General features: G+C 39.0%; 2 protein-coding genes across 2 annotated transcripts; both read right to left on the bottom strand.

The window, feature by feature from the left end:
- Positions 1-263: 263 nt before the first annotated feature.
- On the bottom strand, positions 264-5,173 carry LOC146492903 (XK-related protein 8-like). The gene is made up of 3 exons (XM_085147549.1): positions 4,596-5,173; positions 4,017-4,207; positions 264-2,396 (listed from the first exon to the last, which is right to left on the bottom strand). The coding sequence occupies exons 1-3, from the start codon at positions 4,901-4,903 to the stop codon at positions 1,672-1,674; spliced, it is 1,224 nt and encodes a 407-aa protein (XP_085003675.1). The 5' UTR covers positions 4,904-5,173; the 3' UTR covers positions 264-1,671.
- An 11,165-nt stretch (positions 5,174-16,338) lies between these two features.
- LOC146492902 (XK-related protein 8-like) lies at positions 16,339-20,714 on the bottom strand. The gene is made up of 3 exons (XM_085147547.1): positions 20,086-20,714; positions 18,936-19,123; positions 16,339-18,851 (listed from the first exon to the last, which is right to left on the bottom strand). The coding sequence occupies exons 1-3, from the start codon at positions 20,409-20,411 to the stop codon at positions 18,100-18,102; spliced, it is 1,266 nt and encodes a 421-aa protein (XP_085003673.1). The 5' UTR covers positions 20,412-20,714; the 3' UTR covers positions 16,339-18,099.
- Between the last annotated feature and the right edge of the window lie 20 nt (positions 20,715-20,734).

Raw genomic sequence — 20,734 nt, 5'->3', positions numbered from 1 at the left:
GCCTTTTTTGAACCACGATCCAAAGCCCGCGAGATGAAATCACGCGTGGTTTCACGAGATTTAATGTTGCTATCTTATTGACTTACTTCACCTGAACATGATATGAACAATTTAATACACCCTTTCTGCATATCATGTAGTTTTTACACTATACAGTTACATTTATCTTTAAAACATGAGGCAATTGTGTTAAATACATACAAGATGCTTACATAAATCCAAGAGATGGCCAGTGCCTTTTTTTCAGTGTAACATCTTTTGTAAAAAAGGGGAAAACATTCATGTCAGAGTTTAGATTTGCATTCGAATGGTTCAAAACAATAACAACAACAAAAAACATAATGCACATTATTTAAAGCTTAAGTGTTGTGTAGAAACCTCATAAATACAACCAATGTCATTTTCACAAATGTAAAGTTTAGTGGAAATGTTCAGACGCCCTGTCTTAAAAGCATTTGTCCACTTTTCTTTTTTTCTATTTGTATTATTCTCATTTCAAAGACATTCAAAGCCATTTGGAGACATGCAGAGGTCCTTAAAGCTGAACCTAATATAGTCAACACTGGTTATTTAGCTGAGGTAATCACTCTTTCCCCCACAGTCCTATGATTTTTACCTTTTTCTGTAAAGCAATGTAAATACATTTTTAATACTTTGAGTCAAGTTTTTAATATTCATATAGGAATAAACTACAAAAGAAACACAGTCACAAATATAGGCCATAAATATACAGACACCATATTTACATACATATTTAGCATCAACATAATGTTCAAAAGGAGTCTGATTCTTCAAGTGATAAACATTTGGCTTGGATGTCCAGGAACTCTCTGCCAGCCACACACACACACACACACACACAACAACACAACCTCAGGTCCTGACACGTCATATGCAGTGGAGGTGTGATGAACTCATTGAGCTCCGCTGTGTTAGCCTCCCCTGCAGCCGTGCACAAATCAAAGTGAAGTAAGAAAAACCAGAACAAACACACACTAATCATGAAGCTACAGAGCCCCTTTACTCATATGGGTAAGGACTGTTTTTATTGCATGTCCACATGTTGATGTGACAACAAGACCTATGCAGCAGGTTACCCCACAGTCAGATGCCTGCCATCTACCAGCTAACTGTGTGAAGAGGAAAAAATGCTATAAATGTCTGTTTTTTTGTTGACACGCCTGCTCAGTTTATGGTAGCAGCAACTTAATCCAGTGCTAAGCACAGTGAGACTGATTACGTGGACATTCGTAGAAACCTTCTTGTCTGGGAGGAGGGATGGCAGACTCAATCACTGCTGACAATAATTTTAACCTGTTACATTCTTTAGAAAAGATGATCCAGTGAAACAGCCTTTGAAAAAGGATCTCTTCACATGTAAACAACAATTATTTAATACAGATTTGATAATTAAAGCCTCTCATTTCCCCTTTAATTTAATGACTGATATGTTGAAATGGTTTGACACACAGTGAAAGGATTTAATGCACAGCAGAAAGTGCATATTCAAATTCATCTCCACATTAAGATGAGTAATGCCTTGAGACATTATATCTGTGGCTAAATCAGACAAAAGGTCAGAGTCCTAGAAAACACAGCCAAGTGATCTCGAATAAAACATTCTACATGACTCGGTCTCTTTCTAGTCGTCCTGTTGATGTCCAGTGCACATCAGGAGTAAAAGTTCTCGGCCAGCTTCCTCATTCTTTTATTGCAGTGTGCTGATGGGGCAGACGGATGGTGGTCTGCCATGTTTGCTGCAACTGCAAACATACGAAATCCTACCTCATCTTCAGGTAGCTGCTCTGTGCTGGCCCCTTTCAGCTCATCTTTGTCAAGGTTTGGATGGAAGACTTTATAATAAATAACTTTAAGTATTAGACCGAGGATGTAAACTGCAACAACACAGGCAGCTGTGATTAAAGCGTGCATGGGCTCTATCACAAAATCAGGAGGATCTGTGCTCATCTTCCAGCACCACACAGCACAGAGGATGCAAATATCAGTCAGTATATACCCGTGATAGAGCGCAGTCCTGTACCGCGTCTTGCCTTCGGCCACATTAAACCAGTTAAAATACCAAATGATGCCAACAGTGGCTCGGTAAAGCCATTCTCCACAAGGACTTTCCATGAAGTCCATCTTGGATCGCCAAGCGAAGAAGAATAAAACCAACCAAGAGCAGATGAAGTGGGCGAAGATGAAGCAGGGCAGCACGGAGGCGAAAAGAGCGAGAGCAGTGAGACGGGAAGAGATGAGAACCAGGTTCCAGATGAAGCAGATGACTGATGAGGTTATCTTCTGGTTTTCTTTGGCAGGCAGGAAGAAGCGCAGCGAACGATGGTAGGTCGTCACAGTGAAGGCGATAGCCGAGGCCGAGCCGACGGCTTTTAGAACTGAGGGAGAACGAGAGGCAGCGTCAGAACAAGCAAAGAGAAATGTTGTGAAGTGTGCCACTCCACATAAAGACAAGCAAACTGGTCCCAGATCAGCAGACTTTTAATGTATCATAACTTTGGTATATTTATAGAAATTTTAGGTTCAGGTTGTGCAAAAGTGAAAAAGTCTAGCATAAGCCCCAGTTTTCAACAGAGTCACATATGAAAATTTAAAGTCTGAAAAAACACATTTGAACATGTTGGCTTCAAAATGCAGACAAAAATCAGACCTTTGATATGGTAGAAATGTTTGGGTCAGGCCCCATCACTCACATAGAAATAACCTAAAAAGCACTTTGTTAAGTTTTCCCAACTGAATGATCAGGAAAAAGAGCAAGGATCCCATGCATCCCAAGCATCACAGATATTAAACTGGTCCAAGTTTGTGATTGAAACACTGGTTTATGCCATTAGATTAGTGGTTATTAAAAAAAATCTGCTTTCAATTTGTAACATTTGAAGTGGGTGTAAAATTGATTTGAGCTCAAACATGTTTTTCAGCGCTGAATAATTCATGTGGATATCGCCTGTATTTAAGGAGTTATCGAAGATCAACAACATCGCATTTAAAACCACTCCCATGTACTTCACCAGCCTGTAACTCCCAAAGCATTCGTAGTATGAAGGTAAAGTTTTGCATGACTTCAACAAATATACCAGAGTTCTTATACAAGGAAATCAGCTGATTCTGTGAGGGTCATGTGGAAGGCAATGACCTGTCTTGGGTTCCTCTTCGGTTAGGGTTAGGGGATTTTGGTTAGGGATTTTCCTGCACAAGAAATTTTTTGATATGCATGTGATCGGTAGCTGGAGTTACAAAGGACACAAATTACATTACTTTTTTTAAAAAGCTTTTTTTTAAACTGTGGCACAGAAGAACATGTGTCTGTATTTGTTTGGATTTGGCTAATCGTTCTAGGCCAAATAGATGTTTTTGGTCTCTCACTCTTATCAGTTTTTTGTGCATGTGGCAGAAATTAATCAGAAATAATAATTTAAACAATAAACATGGCTTTGTTTTTAAATCTTTTAGCCGAGCGCCGGCAAATGTTTCAGCGCGTGGTGACCCTGCTGTGTAACTTTATGTGGTCTGCCACTTCCTGTCCAGGTTCCTGAGGTTTCTAAACACTGAGGTTGGAGTAATTTCACTTACAGCTGATAAAGCTGAATGGCTACTGAACTATGGCTTCATATTACAGCATCACACTTGAATTGAGTGAGCTCTTTAGAACAAAGCATTCTTTTAAAAATGTTTTTGATTGCGTGGCTAGCTACCTTAATTATTTTGTACACCTGTGGCACTGAGATCAAAGATCTGTGGCTGAATACTTTTGTATTGTGCATATTGTATTTGTACTGTGTACAAAAAGTGCATACTCTATGTCTAAGAAAGTACACTGCTAGCATGAAAATACTTCGGCTTAGTTGAAGTGAATATGGGTGAGCTGATCTTTGATAATCTGAAGACTTTAAACTTTATTTAAAGTAGCAATGAGCCTCCCCATTTAGTTTTCATTAAGAATTTATTTTACAGCGTCACTATTTCTGCCCAAAACATACATGACTAATAAACTGTACCTGTAACAGGATCCAGATGGCCCTGCTGCAGAATGATGGTGAGCATGAGTGTGAGCTGCGGGGCACTCTCTGAAAACGTCTCTACGATTCTCAACATGCTCAGATCGTGGCTCAGGAACACAGCTACACCCTCAGGGTCAGGGAGCTTTGTGAAGAAGCTTTCTACAGCCTTTTCCAGGACTCCTGCGTGCCTGAGAGCCAAAATATAATAAATGAGTCACAACCAGGTAAAGCAAAACCAAATGTCAAACACGCCCAGCTGAATGTTCCTGAAAGCATTCTTGTTACAGAAGCAGGTGAGCAAATAAAATCAGTTTGCCCGACACACAGTGAAGGAAAGAAAACAAAATGTAACTTATCTTGTGAAACAGCGAAAATTAAAACATGATTCGGGAATTCTGGAAGTTATAAATGCTGATTTTCACATAATAGTTCAAAAATAAGATAAAGTGAAACTGACAGAACCACAGCACTACAGATGATGAAATCTGTACTCTTGTGGTTTAATGCATGAACCTGATGGAGTTCTTGCATTATTACTACAGGCACTTTAAACACGCTTTGTTAATTTAATACTACCTGAAGTAGATTCCCAGCTGGAAAACATGCAGCAGTTTGAGCTGCCTCTTGGTAGGCCAGCCCTCGACCTTTGTCTTCATCTCAAAGTTGTCATATCTATACCAAAGCCAGCTGTAAGCCTGAGTGAGCAGTGACGAGACCAGGAGCAGAAACAGCAGAACAGCAAGGCACACGTAGGCCTTTTCCTTATAGAAGGACACAGCGGTCCATATATCCAGCCCTATGTCAAGCATGAACAGCGGCAGGCCCACACAAGTGAAGAGGAAGTCCCAGCAGGAGTATTTAAAGTTAGCCTGAGTGCCTGACATGTTCACCCGTCTCTCTGCGCGCCTCTAACACAGCTGCATGTGATGCATGAGCTGAAAGACAACTTATATAGACAGATAACGAAAGTAAACGAAAGTAAACTCAAGATTTGAGAGTTTCAAAACCCCTCCTACCAACCAGCCCGTGTCCTGAAGCTTATCTTAAAGGCACATTGTGTTAATTCACACACATACACACCTCCTGCTAGCGAATATCCTGCTAACAGTAAACATCGTCTTTGCAGGGCTCGCAAAATTTCTAAATCCCTGGTAGCCCTTCGGGACCGCGGTAAAGTGAGCCGTCATTTGTGAGCCGCGGTCAAGCCAGCCGCCTCTTATCCGCCGCATAAATTTCCTTGCGCTTTTACACCAGTCTTTACGGTAGCGCCTTTTCGCTTTATATCCCGATTGAGAGCCTAGACCCGCGCACACGCGCACGCGCGCGCACACATTACGATGGAACAGCCCAATACAGTCAATACAATTATGTCTATTACAAAAATTCATTAAAAATCATCCTTAGTAGTTGAGGTCCAACTTTCAACAGATTCCTTCTCTGGGAAGCCTACTGTACCTGTGTGCCAAGTTTCATCCAGATTTACTGTAGAATTCCTCAGAAATTAAAGGACATTTATATTCAATGCAATACAGTCAATACACTACAATTATGTCTATTACAAAAATTCATTAAAAATCATCCTTAGTAGTTGAGGTCCAACTGTCAACACATCCCTCCTCTGGGACACCTACTGTACCTGTGTGCCAAGTTTCATCCAGATTTACTGTAGAATTCCTCAGAAATTAAAGGAAACTTATATTCAATGCAATACAGTCAATACACTACAATTATGTCAAATTTCAAAAATTCATTAAAAATCATCCTTAGTAGTTGAGGTCCAACTTTCAACAGATTCCTTCTCTGGGAAGCCTACTGTACCTGTGTCCCAAGTTTCATCCAGATTTACTGTAGAATTCCTCAGAAATTAAAGGAAACTTATATTCAATGCAATACATTCAATACACTACAATTATGTCAAATTTCAAAGATTCATTAAAAATCATCCTTAGTAGTTGAGGTCCAACTTTCAACAGATTCCTTCTCTGGGAAGCCTACTGTACCTGTGTGCCAAGTTTCATCCAGATTTACTGTAGAATTCCTCAGAAATTAAAGGGCATTTATATTCAATGCAATACAGTCAATACACTACAATTATGTCTATTACAAAAATTCATTAAAAATCATCCTTAGTAGTTGAGGTCCAACTGTCAACACATCCCTCCTCTGGGACACCTACTGTACCTGTGTGCCAAGTTTCATCCAGATTTACTGTAGAATTCCTCAGAAATTAAAGGAAACTAATATTCAATGCAATACAGTCAATACACTACAATTATGTCAAATTTCAAAAATTCATTAAAAATCATCCTTAGTAGTTGAGGTCCAACTTTCAACAGATTCCTTCTCTGGGAAGCCTACTGTACCTGTGTGCCAAGTTTCATCCAGATTTACTGTAAAATTCCTCAGAAATTAAAGGACATTTATATTCAATGCAATACAGTCAATACACTACAATTATGTCAATTACAAAAATTCATTAAAAATCATCCTTAGTAGTTGAGGTCCAACTTTCAACAGATTCCTTCTCTGGGAAGCCTACTGTACCTGTGTGCCAAGTTTCATCCAGATTTACTGTAAAATTCCTCAGAAATTAAAGGACATTTATATTCAATGCAATACAGTCAATACACTACAATTATGTCAATTACAAAAATTCATTAAAAATCATCCTTAGTAGTTGAGGTCCAACTTTCAACAGATTCCTTCTCTGGGAAGCCTACTGTACCTGTGTGCCAAGTTTCATCCAGATTTACTGTAAAATTCCTCAGAAATTAAAGGACATTTATATTCAATGCAATACAGTCAATACACTACAATTATGTCTATTACAAAAATTCATTAAAAATCATCCTTAGTAGTTGAGGTCCAACTGTCAACACATCCCTCCTCTGGGACACCTACTGTACCTGTGTGCCAAGTTTCATCCAGATTTACTGTAGAATTCCTCAGAAATTAAAGGAAACTTATATTCAATGCAATACAGTCAATACACTACAATTATGTCTATTTCAAAAATTCATTAAAAATCATCCTTAGTAGTTGAGGTCCAACTTTCAACAGATTCCTTCTCTGGGAAGCCTACTGTACCTGTGTCCCAAGTTTCATCCAGATTTACTGTAGAATTCCTCAGAAATTAAAGGAAACTTATATTCAATGCAATACATTCAATACACTACAATTATGTCAAATTTCAAAGATTCATTAAAAATCATCCTTAGTAGTTGAGGTCCAACTTTCAACAGATTCCTTCTCTGGGAAGCCTACTGTACCTGTGTGCCAAGTTTCATCCAGATTTACTGTAGAATTCCTCAGAAATTAAAGGGCATTTATATTCAATGCAATACAGTCAATACACTACAATTATGTCTATTACAAAAATTCATTAAAAATCATCCTTAGTAGTTGAGGTCCAACTGTCAACACATCCCTCCTCTGGGACACCTACTGTACCTGTGTGCCAAGTTTCATCCAGATTTACTGTAGAATTCCTCAGAAATTAAAGGAAACTTATATTCAATGCAATACAGTCAATACACTACAATTATGTCAAATTTCAAAAATTCATTAAAAATCATCCTTAGTAGTTGAGGTCCAACTTTCAACAGATTCCTTCTCTGGGAAGCCTACTGTACCTGTGTCCCAAGTTTCATCCAGATTTACTGTCGAATTCCTCAGAAATTAAAGGAAACTTATATTCAATTCAATACAGTCAATACACTACAATTATGTCTATTTCAAAAATTCATTAAAAATCATCCTTAGTAGTTGAGGTCCAACTTTCAACAGATTCCTTCTCTGGGACACCTACTGTACCTGTGTGCCAAGTTTCATCCAGATTTACTGTAAGATTCCTCAGAAATTAAAGGACATGTATATTGAATTCAATACACTTACTTAAATATTGCATCATATTCAAAAATTCATTAAAAATCATCCATAATAGTTGATGTCCAACTTTCAACACCGTCTTACTCTGGGCGACCTACGGTATCTCTGGGCCAAGTTACATCTCAATTCACTGTAATCTTTATCAAAAATTGAAAGAACAATTATATGTCAATGCTGGCTGTGTGCCTTTCAAAGTGACACTAAATAACAGAACTCAGGCACATCAGGGAATAATCCAAAAGGCGGATTTATTAAACAAAAACAACATACAAAATATCCCTAACCCATACTACATAACCTAAAAAGAAACAAAGGGACACTTAGAAGCACAAGAAAACAATACTATACTGAAAGGGCAAGAGACACAGCCCAAACATAATCCACAACTAAAACGCCAAAAGAACAAGTCATCCCACATAGCAGACGGGTGTTGCCTGGATCTGGTGTGAAGCCGGCACTGCTGGCTGACTTCTGGCATGGTAAGATGGCACTGTTTATGTGATGGCATGCTACATCTGGCCTGATTGGGTGAATGTGACATGTTGTATAGAGCACTTTGAGTAATATGGGTGAGTAAAAAGGCGCTATATAAGAATCAGTCCATTCACTGTCTGAACAGAGTTTTGTCATGACAGCATATTTGATTGTCTTCACTGACTCGCTATTCGCCTTAGTGCAGCTGCCGTACCATCCTCGGATGCAGTAAGTTAGTAGGCTCTCAATGGGCGAGTGGTGGAAGGTCAGCAGAGGATGTCTGGGATGATTGCATTAAAGGCTGAGCTGTAGTCCACAAAGAGCATTCTGGCGTAGCTCTGCCGCTTTTCTGACACAACGACCGAGACTGTGGGAGCTGGGGCTCGAACCAGCAACCTTCCGGTGACAAGACGAACTGCCAACTCTCATTATGCAATGTACTGTTTAAAAGAAAAATCTTTTTTTTGCCTTGACAACATACAGTACATTCATCTTCATTTCAAATAAGTAGTTATTTTTCACACAGAGAGCAATACCATTCTCCAGCCTCTGCTGTCCAAAACTACTCTGTATTCATCTGGAGGCACTTTGTGTGAAACCATTTTAAATAGCTCTCATGCAGGAACAAAGCAATTGTATAAAATGAAGTGAGGGAATGGAGCTATAAATAGATTAATATAGAGATATGAAAATAAACTTATATATAGACATAGGAACACAAGTTTTAAGATTAATGTTTCTGGGATATAATAAACAATATAAGCATACAGGTGTCTAAGCAAACATTGTGGCATACAAAGTGAGAGAGTGCAGTGAGTCATGTTTATTCCTGTTCAATATGTGTCTGACACAAGTGGATGAATTAAAAAGTCTGACAGCAGCAGCAACAACAGGCAATGCCTTCCTGATGACTTTCTATCTGGTTACATCTTTGTCTTTGATGCCTGTATCCCAGCTTGAAGAGTCCTGGGCCTTTTTTCTAGTCAGTGGGTGTGTAGGCAAACAACTCTGGCTTGTCACCCAGTTGGATTTCCTGGTAATTGTCAGGTGGCACTATCTACAAATCAGGACACATTAACTATGATATTAAAAAATTGACATGATGACATAGTCCTTGGTCAGTTTACCAAGCATTTCTCAGTTTTGTTCTTTATAGTTCTGTTCATCATATCATTGTTTGTGAGTCCTGGATTATTTGATGATATGTTTACATTATGTATTCTTTTGTTTTCAGTTCCATATTGCTTTTAAGTGTAGTTCTTTTTAAGCATTCCACAAGTGGATGGAACACTTGTGAAAACACTCTAGTGTTAAAGCCAGTCTTGTCTTCATGTCTGTTTCTGGTTTTGTCTGTGTCAAGCTCGTGTGTCTTAGTCTGTGTTTTAGTTTGATGGCCTCTTGTCTCTTTCTTGTGTTGAGTCTTACTTCCATTGTCTTCTTATTCCCAATGTATCCCTGCTGTGTTACACAGCTGTCTCCAATTCCCCTAATCACCATCCTATTTATACATTTTGCCAATCTCCCGGTCTGAAGTACATTATTCTATTCGATTCTATTCTATTATATTTATACAGCACCAAACCACAACAACAGTCACCTAAAGACACTTTATGTTGCTGGTTAAAAACACAACAATAATACAAAGAAAGCCCCAACAATTTAAGTACCCCATATGAGCTAACATTTAGTGTGAGTGGGAAGGAAAAACTCCATTTGAAGAGGTAGAGACATCTGGCAGAAACAGGCTCAAGGAGAGACAGCCATCTACTGTGACTGGCTGAGGTTGATGAAAAGGAGACAGAACAACATACTGTGCAAGAGATACATACTAACTAATGATTAAATGCAGAGAGGTGTATAAACACAGAAAGAGCAAAGAAGGAAAAAATTCATACATGATGGGAAGCCCACAAGAGCCTAGGCTTATTGCAGCACAAATAAGGGAAGATTCAGGGTCACCTGATCCACTCTAACTGTATTATTTGTCAAAACTGAGGGTTTTAATGCTAATCTCAAAAGCAGAGACGGGTGTTTGTCTTCTGAATTAATATAGAATAGAATAGAATTCAACCTTATTGTCATTGCACATGTCACAGGTACAAGGCAACGAAATGCAGTTTGCATCCATCAAGAAGTGCTTTAGCCATGATATAGATATATTACAATATATATTAGCAATAATATAGGTATGTAAGTATATTACAGAAATGGGTCTATTATGGTATGTTATAATGTACACGGTATGAAGGTATGTTATGAATATGCTATAACTATAAGTATGTACAGGCTATGAACAGGATATAAACATGAAAAACTATACAGAATATGAAATTAAAAAAACTATACAGAAATATGAGATATACAGCTATACACAAATGTGAAATATGCAGGTTATAAACAGTTGTAGAATTAAAAATTATTGTATTGTACAGAATGATGTGAGCTGCATCCACAGAAGAGAGGCCTGAGAGATGATTCCTGTTCAACCTTAAAATTCTATAGGAACCACAAGTACACTTAATATTCCAAAATTAAAATCTGGATTTCAAAGCGAGTCAGTGAAGACAATCAAATAAACTGTCATGACAAAACTCTGTTCAGACAGTGAATGGACTGATTCTTATATAGCGCCTTTTTACTCACCCATATTACTCAAAGTGCTCTATACAACATGTCACATTCACCCAATCAGGCCAGATGTAGCATGCCATCACATAAACAGTGCCATCTTACCATGCCAGAAGTCAGCCAGCAGTGCCGGCTTCACACCAGATCCAGGCAACACCCGTCTGCTATGTGGGATGACTTGTTCTTTTGGCGTTTTAGTTGTGGATTATGTTTGGGCTGTGTCTCTTGCCCTTTCAGTATAGTATTGTTTTCTTGTGCTTCTAAGTGTCCCTTTGTTTCTTTTTAGGTTATGTAGTATGGGTTAGGGATATTTTGTATGTTGTTTTTGTTTAATAAATCCGCCTTTTGGATTATTCCCTGATGTGCCTGAGTTCTGTTATTTAGTGTCACTTTGAAAGGCACACAGCCAGCATTGACATATAATTGTTCTTTCAATTTTTGATAAAGATTACAGTGAATTGAGATGTAACTTGGCCCAGAGATACCGTAGGTCGCCCAGAGTAAGACGGTGTTGAAAGTTGGACATCAACTATTATGGATGATTTTTAATGAATTTTTGAATATGATGCAATATTTAAGTAAGTGTATTGAATTCAATATACATGTCCTTTAATTTCTGAGGAATCTTACAGTAAATCTGGATGAAACTTGGCACACAGGTACAGTAGGTGTCCCAGAGAAGGAATCTGTTGAAAGTTGGACCTCAACTACTAAGGATGATTTTTAATGAATTTTTGAAATAGACATAATTGTAGTGTATTGACTGTATTGCATTGAATATAAGTTTCCTTTAATTTCTGAGGAATTCGACAGTAAATCTGGATGAAACTTGGGACACAGGTACAGTAGGCTTCCCAGAGAAGGAATCTGTTGAAAGTTGGACCTCAACTACTAAGGATGATTTTTAATGAATTTTTGAAATTTGACATAATTGTAGTGTATTGACTGTATTGCATTGAATATAAGTTTCCTTTAATTTCTGAGGAATTTTACAGTAAATCTGGATGAAACTTGGCACACAGGTACAGTAGGTGTCCCAGAGAAGGAATCTGTTGAAAGTTGGACCTCAACTACTAAGGATGATTTTTAATGAATTTTGAAATTTGACATAATTGTAGTGTATTGACTGTATTGCATTGAATATAAGTTTCCTTTAATTTCTGAGGAATTCTACAGTAAATCTGGATGAAACTTGGCACACAGGTACAGTAGGTGTCCCAGAGGAGGGATGTGTTGAAAGTTGGACCTCAACTACTAAGGATGATTTTTAATGATTTTTTGTAATAGACATAATTGTAGTGTATTGACTGTATTGCATTGAATATAAGTTTCCTTTCATTTCTGAGGAATTCGACAGTAAATCTGGATGAAACTTGGGACACAGGTACAGTAGGCTTCCCAGAGAAGGAATCTGTTGAAAGTTGGACCTCAACTACTAAGGATGATTTTTAATGAATTTTTGAAATTTGACATAATTGTAGTGTATTGACTGTATTGCATTGAATATAAGTTTCCTTTAATTTCTGAGGAATTCTACAGTAAATCTGGATGAAACTTGGCACACAGGTACAGTAGGTGTCCCAGAGACGGGATCTGTTGAAAGGTGGACCTCAACTACTAAGGATGATTTTTAATGAATTTTTGAAATGTACATAATTGTAGTGTATTGACTGTATTGCATTGAATATAAATGTCCTTTAATTTCTGAGGAATTTTACAGTAAATCTGGATGAAACTTGGCACACAGGTACAGTACGTGTCCCAGAGGAGGGATGTGTTGAAAGTTGGACCTCAACTACTAAGGATGATTTTTAATGAATTTTTGAAATTTGACATAATTGTAGTGTATTGACTGTATTGCATTGAATATAAATGTCCTTTATTTTCTGAGGAATTTTACAGTAAATCTGGATGAACCTTGGCACACAGGTACAGTAGGTGTCCCAGAGAAGGAATGTGTTGAAAGTTGAACCTCAACTACTAAGGATGATTTTTAATGAATTTTTGAAATGTACATAATTGTAGTGTATTGACTGTATTGCATTGAATATAAATGTCCTTTAATTTCTGAGGAATTTTACAGTAAATCTGGATGACACTTGGCACACAGGTACAGTAGATGTCCCAGAGGAGGGATGTGTTGAAAGTTGGACCTCAACTACTAAGGATGATTTTTAATGAATTTTTGAAATTTGACATAATTGTAGTGTATTGACTGTATTGCATTGAATATAAGTTTCCTTTAATTTCTGAGGAATTCTACAGTAAATCTGGATGAAACTTGGCACACAGGTACAGTAGGTGTCCCAGAGGAGGGATGTGTTGAAAGTTGGACCTCAACTACTAAGGATGATTTTTAATTAATTTTTGAAATTTGACATAATTGTAGTGTATTGACTGTATTGCATTGAATATAAATGTCCTTTAATTTCTGAGGAATTTTACAGTAAATCTGGATGAACCTTGGCACACAGGTACAGTAGGCTTCCCAGAGAAGGAATGTGTTGAAAGTTGGACCTCAACTACTAAGGATGATTTTTAATGAATTTTTGAAATGTACATAATTGTAGTGTATTGACTGTATTGCATTGAATATAAATGTCCTTTAATTTCTGAGGAATTTTACAGTAAATCTGGATGAAACTTGGCACACAGGTACAGTAGGTGTCCCAGAGGAGGGATGTGTTGAAAGTTGGACCTCAACTACTAAGGATGATTTTTAATGAATTTTTGAAATTTGACATAATTGTAGTGTATTGACTGTATTGCATTGAATATAAGTTTCCTTTAATTTCTGAGGAATTCTACAGTAAATCTGGATGAAACTTGGCACACAGGTACAGTAGGTGTCCCAGAGGAGGGATGTGTTGAAAGTTGGACCTCAACTACTAAGGATGATTTTTAATGAATTTTTGTAATAGACATAATTGTATTGACTGTATTGGGCTGTTCCATCGTAATGTGTGCGCGCGTGTGCGCGGGTCTAGGCTCTCAATCGGGATATAAAGCGAAAAGGCGCTACCGTAAAGACTGGTGTAAAAGCGCAAGGAAATTTATGCGGCGGATAAGAGGCGGCTGGCTTGACCGCGGCTCACAAATGACGGCTCACTTTACCGCGGTCCCTTCGGGCAGGGACTCTTCGCTTTTTGGTAGCCCAAAATAAATGTAAGTAGCCCGAATAAAAAAGAGAGCAGTTTTTTGATTGATGTTTTGTTTTCATTAATCAAAAAATCGTTGAAACACAAATTACAACATTGTATAAAAATTACAATCATCAACTCAAATACTTGGTTCTAATTGAACAGAAATTTCTATGAACTTGTAAGAACTGTGTAGGACATGAATCAGTCTGTGTCAGATCCTGAATTTGAAATGTCCACTGAAGTCACGGGTAAGAGGCAAGTGGAACCAAGATCTAGGCCATTTGCTTTTTTTTAAGTTTGCAAAGACTGCTAAATTGTGCCAGTGGTAGTTCACTCTTTGCAACATAGTACGCTGTTCTAAACAGATTTTTCAGGTTTATTTTTAGTATGTTATTTGCAATTGGTGTTTGTTCTGGGAAAGATACTGCAGACTGAGCAATAATGCATTTCTTGCATTTCTCATGGGTTCTAATGGGGGCCTTTCTTAAAATTACTGGTCCCAGTAACAAAGGCGCTTGTCGACTCAGAAATCGAGGGAAAACCAACAACACACCCGGCAGAACATTATGTTATTTACACGGGTGCACGTAAGTGGTCAGCGTGTGCGCATTCGCTGTCAAAATAAAAGACGCGCACCAGATAAGAAGTTGCAACGCGCACACCAAAGTAATTGCTTAAAGGAGCTTCTTCGACATCTTTAAGAGTTCTAAACAAATGTCTGTCCTCCTCCAGAAAATCTTATGTACGCAAACACGCGTTGCAACTTCTTATCTTGTGCGCTCTTTTTATTTTGACAGCGAATGCGCACCTGCGGACCACTTATGTGCAGCCCTGGTTATTTAGCTCGTCATATTGCAGCCACAGAAATTCTTTTGTCCATGAAACCATAAAGCTGCACTTTCTTTTTGCCTCATAGTCTGATTTGTCATAACTTTTCCGTTTTGTGGTAAGCTTTTCTTTGGCTGTCACTTCTTCACCCTGACCTGTCTTATTTGGCTCAGCAGAACTAAAATATATATCCTGCTGCTTTTACACACCCGCTCACATAACGCTCAGCGTTTCTCTGCGCGATCTACTTCTCACATGTTTAAGCTGCGGGAGATTTTACTTGTCATGTTTGCATAGTAAGCTAACGATTGATAAGACGATGTCAGAGGAATTGGTGCGCAAATTATCGTCACTCACCATTCAGTGCTGTCGCTCTCCATACACAGTTCGCGATTGCAAAGTGAAAGCAAAAAACGAGCCCACAAATTCTGGCTCACCGATGCCAATGACATAATTACCCAGCTTTCCGAAAGAATGCAAAAGAATTGACATATATATATATTTCCTTTCTATGACAGCCCGACGGGCAGGGCAGAAATAGATTTTGGTAGATAATTTGTACAATTACACTCCAACATTTGCTTTCAAGACGCACACATTTGCATGGGATGATAGTGTTGTTTTCTCTTTCAAGGTAACATAAAATGGTCCAAGAAGGAATGCACAAGTTTTGGATTTGATACCACAGGAGATCCTTTCTTAACTAGGTGATAAACAATTGTGCTCTTCTTTGTGTAGGAAAGGCATTGGTTTCCCTTCGTTTTTGTGTTGTCCAAGTCGGTTTAAACAGTGTTGAAGAAGATGCTGTGAACATTCTCAAGTTGTAATGGTCTTCCAGTCAACTTTGGAGTTAAATGAACATCTGAGAAACAAAGAAAGGTTAAATTTAAGATTTGAATAATCTAATCTGACCTACTGTTTAGCCTTTTTTTTTAATGTTCTGCCAGGTTAAGACCTTAAAACTTGATGGACAAAGATCAAGCACTGATTGTGTCCCATTACAAACAACAACCAAGTGTGGAACAAGCATAAAGGTAACTGGAAAAATCGCTAGCCCCCGGGGACATCGGGCTAGCGATTTTGCGAGCCCTGCTTTGGATGACTTTCAGAAAGACTGAAACTGAAATTCCTTTCTGGATATTTTAAGCATCATCCAGAAATCCTGCCCTTTAGCCTTCTCCTTACCTGGCACAGGTTGACAGCTGTGAGGTGGGAGCCCTGCATTAAAGCACCTGCTGGTTTACCTAAAGAGGAAGCCCAGATCTTTTTACTGTAAGCCAATGACTTACAGTAAAAAAAGATCTGTGGATGCTCGCAATCTGGGTTTGCAGAAAGACACAAAAACAAAAAGAAGTGACTTAACTTAGGTACTACTTTAATAACTGCACGGGACAGATGAGGTAAATGTTTGACAGGAAGTAATCCCCTTAACTTTTCATACCAGCTGACAGCATGCCAAAAAGTGGCTCCAAACACTATCAACTCTTCTTTTTTTTTTTTACAGAACAGAGTTTCAACATATTGTAAATGATGTAAATGATGATGTGGAGGCAGGTTTACGGAAAAAGCTGAGAGAAGGGTGTGCTTTCAGCTCTGCATGTATACTAAAGTAAAAGTATCTTGGCACATAACATATTTGAACAAGCTAAACAGATAGTGGATGGATGAGCGACAATAACACTAGATTTGGCAGCTAAATGCAGAGAAATATCGAAAACATTCATGTCTGTGACAAATCAGCAGGTTAGCTGAACTCGCTTTACAACACAAAAGAAAAAAGGAGAAACCAAGCTAATGGATTTAAAACACTTGACCAGCTTTTGAAAAGAAACTATGAACGAACGAACTTACAGTGAAATTTACATTCAAAAAGGTTCCAGCAGCGACTCTAACAAGATAAAATAAAACACACACACGACAACAAAGGTAATTTAAAACCTCAGAAACAATTTTTGCAGTGTTTCAAAAACAAATTTCAATTTAGAGGGAAAATCCAGATCTCCCACACTTTTAGTAAAAAAGAAAACCCACTAGAAACATTGTACAAATGTAAGATTGCTGTTTTATTTTACTCTTTAACCAAGTCTCTGTATTAAACCATTTATAGCTTAGTTTTTACAATTACATATTGAATAAATACAATTCTATTCTAAATCTATTTCTAGAAATCCTGAAGTGAACTGAACTATAACACCTATATAGAAAAACTGTCTTTCTGCTCACACTTAACAGTAACATTTAGGCTACTAACAGGCTGGAGTAATAAAACACAATTAAAAAGCACACAAATAGATTTGGTTTAGCTTATCAAACTATTCCTGCTTCAAACAGAATAAAAAATTAAAGCTGTATGCAATTTTTTTTTCTAATGTAATTTATACATTAGCCACAACACTAAAACCTTTAGCAGATTTTGTATTTGCTGAGAACACCCATAAACCTACCAACCACCAAACGCTCTCACAGCTCCTGTGTTGGTAACCCAGCAGGTCTGAGAGGCTTTGACAGCATGAGAGGACGTACACATAATTAGGCAAGTGGTGTTAATGTTGTGGCTGACTAGTGTTTGCATAGTTACAGTACAGTAGTTGTGGTTGTAAGAAGCCACTGTGAGAGCATCTTTGTGTAAACACCGGACTGAGCTGAGTGCTCATCGGGTATTTCATTTGACACTTCAGTTAAAATGTATCCAGAAATCCCCTTTATTACAATATAAACACTGTCTGTATATTTATGCTTGAATGTAAAAGTACACTTAGTGTAAATACAAGTTTATTATTGTAAGTTTCTTGTTTCATGTACGATTTTAGAATCTGAAGCCACAGAAGGGAATGGTTCACTTCAGACATGTTTGCACTAGTGGGAATATTCGCATTGCTTAGGCAGAGGTGATATTGTCCTATGTGCACATTGGACTATGAAGCTAAAAGTTGGAGACCAGCTAATGTCTGATCTTAATTTGTCAATCATTTATGTTCTTAAGTGCACTTTGGCTGGGAAAACTTCAGAGTTTTAGTGCACATTGGAAAACTATTTTAGTGCACTAAGCCTGCAGAAAAAAACTGCAGCGCAAATCTGAGAAACAGAAACAGATGCTTCATTCAGTAAAAAGCCAGACATCACAGATGAGGGGGCTCAGCACCGTTTGTGCCGTGAGGGTTTCGGAGGACTCTTTGATCTGTGTAAAAATTAGTGGCGTGGCAGGCCATGCGTCTGTTGACAAGTGTAGAGGACGGGGTGCTGTCCTGGATGGAAAAGTCTCTATAGGACACTTCTGCATCAGGCAGATCACTGGGCAGTCCGGGCTCCCTCCCCAGGGGTCTCCACAGTTTAGGGTGGAAACAGCAGTAGTACAGGGTTTTAAAAAGCAGCCCCAGGAGGTAAGTAAGAGGTAGAGAGATGAGAAGTGGGTGGACGAACGCATCAGTCTGGACCAGGTCTCTGTAGCACCACCAGGTCACCAGCAGGATCACCCCATCTATGGTCATGAAGGAATGGTAGATTAGGCTCCTGCCACGGGTCTGACCCTCAGCCACGTTAAACCAGCTGAAGTACCAGATGAGCCCCACGGTGGACCGGTACAGCCACTCCCCACCCACGCTGTCCATGAAGTTTGTCCTCTGTTGCCACGCCCACAGCACGAAGACGAACCACAGCATCAGAAAATGGGCGGCGATGTATCCAGGAAGGACAGAGGAGAACAGGGCGAGCGCCACCACCCGTGGAGCGATTAGCAGCAGATTCCACAGGAAATAGATTAAGGAGGACCCCCATCCCTGCTTGGCTTTGTCTATGAGGAAGGCGCGCAGGGAGCGGTGGTAATCCACCACCATCCAGGCTATGGAGGTGGTTGAAGCAGCAATACTTACAACTGAAAAACAGAAGTCAAACCAAGAGGAAGTGAACAAGTGCACAACTGTGATGTTTGCTTGCTGTTCACAAAGAGAGAACTTACACTGAACGGTCCTGGCCTTGTTGGTGCGAAGTATGACGTGGATCATCAGGGTGAGCTGAGGGGCGCTCTCACAGAAGGTCTCGATAAGACGGAGCATGCTCAGGTCATGTGTCAGGTAAACAGCATACTCTGACCCTTCCTCTTTCCTCCACCAGACTCTAAAGCCCTGACGTATGGCGGAGATGTGTCTGAGTGCGGATGGGAGAGCAGCGTGAGAAAATGACACAGCAATGAACAAACCAAACTCATGGAAATAATCGGGTATGATTCACTAGGAGAGGTCAAAAACAGTGTGACTGAGCTTTTCATACCTCATTAATTCATTTTTATGCAGTCAGTTGTTCTCAGACTTACTGGATTTACAACTTACCACACCTGACACTGACATTTGTACATGGCTTGAGGTGTTTTAAAGAAAAATATATGGTTTCATTTTTGATTAGAAAATAAAGAAAGTGAAAAGGCTATGCTAAGGAAACTTTCACAACAAACAGGCAGAGACCTTAGCTGCTATTGAAACACTTATTGAGAAACAGATTCAGTGATGAATTCGGAGTGATTACATGAAATGACCTTACTAACATTTAACAAATGTGTTTTACATTTACTTAGTTCCTAAACGAAAACCCGGGATGCTTTACTGTTTTAAATTATTAGCACCCTGAGTTTATTTATCAGTGCCAAACTTTAAAATGTTCAAAACAGGTACTACTATACCATAACAACTTTATTCATAAAGCACTTTAAAATAAACCGGGGTTCACAAAGTGCTGTACATATAAAATAGCAAAAACAGAAAATAAAATCAAACATTTAAAAAATATAGAGAATTAGAGAAAACAGAAAAATAGAGCCAACCTTTCAAAAAGTGCCAGAGGCTTCAGCAAATAAATGTTTTAAGACGAGTCTTAAACTCAAAAGGAGAAGACGCGCATCCGAACAATCAAGCTGCTGCATTATCCCGATGTTTATCAAATTCAAATTTTATTTCAGTTTAAATTTATGGACTGTGCACTGTTGCTGTTCAAACGTGAAAAACCTAGTGTTAAATCTAAAATAAAACTGCTTTAACCTTGCCACACTTCCATAAAATCCTGCCATTTGACAGCTGAGAGTTGGGAACTCTGCCTTAAAGCACCTGCGGGTTTACCTAAAGAGGAAGCCCAGTTGTAGAACATGCAGCAGGCAAGACAACTTCACTCGGTCCCCGAAGAGCACGCTTTTCGCCCCAGTCTGTGCGCTGAAGCCCGGCAGCTCTCGGTCGTACTTGAACCAGAACCAGCTGAACATCTGGACCACGACGGACGACAGGACCATGAGGCCAACCAGGACTCCGAACCAGAAGAAGTCTCCTCGGCAGTAAAACTCAGTGGCCACCCAAACATCGGAGCCCCAGTCTACGAGAAAAGTGCACACTCCGATCACGGAGAAGACGAAGTCGGTCCAGGAGTACTTTGAAAAAGTTCCGCGCTCCATGGCTGAGCCTCCCTCTCTCAGCAGCTAGCTGTCCACTCGAGCTACCTGTTTCTGAGAAGCTAACCTTCAGCTAACGTCGTGTACCGTTATTTTCCTCCCAAAGTGGCTCCACAGTCTTCTTCACCACGATGAAGAGAAGTTGCAGAGGGTTTGACATTTTGAGCTCCAGTAAATTAATGTTACGCCCCCAAGACAAATAAATTACGTTTAAAAACTAAAAAGTACTTCAAAAGAGAAGAGCGGGTGTGTTTGTGTGATTGTTGGCCCCGCCCACCGCGGCTCATGCAGGATAACAACATTTAGCTTTCCGACATTCGCCATTT

The sequence above is a fragment of the Neolamprologus multifasciatus genome, chromosome 22 (genome assembly GCF_963576455.1).
Source record: "Neolamprologus multifasciatus chromosome 22, fNeoMul1.2, whole genome shotgun sequence".
Lineage (NCBI taxonomy): Eukaryota > Metazoa > Chordata > Actinopteri > Cichliformes > Cichlidae > Neolamprologus > Neolamprologus multifasciatus.
This window is presented reverse-complemented; position numbering and strand designations above follow the sequence as displayed.

Bases quoted from the DNA above. Each gene is read 5' to 3' on its own strand.
- LOC146492903 (XM_085147549.1), bottom strand. From the start codon at position 4,903: ATGTCAGGCACTCAGGCTAACTTTAAATACTCCTGCTGGGACTTCCTC. The intron at 4,208-4,595 runs GTAGTATTAAAT...TTTGGCTCTCAG, and splicing joins CAGCTGGGAATCTACTTCAG to GCACGCAGGAGTCCTGGAAA. The intron at 2,397-4,016 runs GTACAGTTTATT...GTTCTCCCTCAG, and splicing joins CCATCTGGATCCTGTTACAG to TTCTAAAAGCCGTCGGCTCG.
- LOC146492902 (XM_085147547.1), bottom strand. From the start codon at position 20,411: ATGGAGCGCGGAACTTTTTCAAAGTACTCCTGGACCGACTTCGTCTTC. The intron at 19,124-20,085 runs GTAAACCCGCAG...ATCCGCACTCAG, and splicing joins CAACTGGGCTTCCTCTTTAG to ACACATCTCCGCCATACGTC. The intron at 18,852-18,935 runs GTAAGTTCTCTC...TCTGTTTTTCAG, and splicing joins CAAGGCCAGGACCGTTCAGT to TTGTAAGTATTGCTGCTTCA.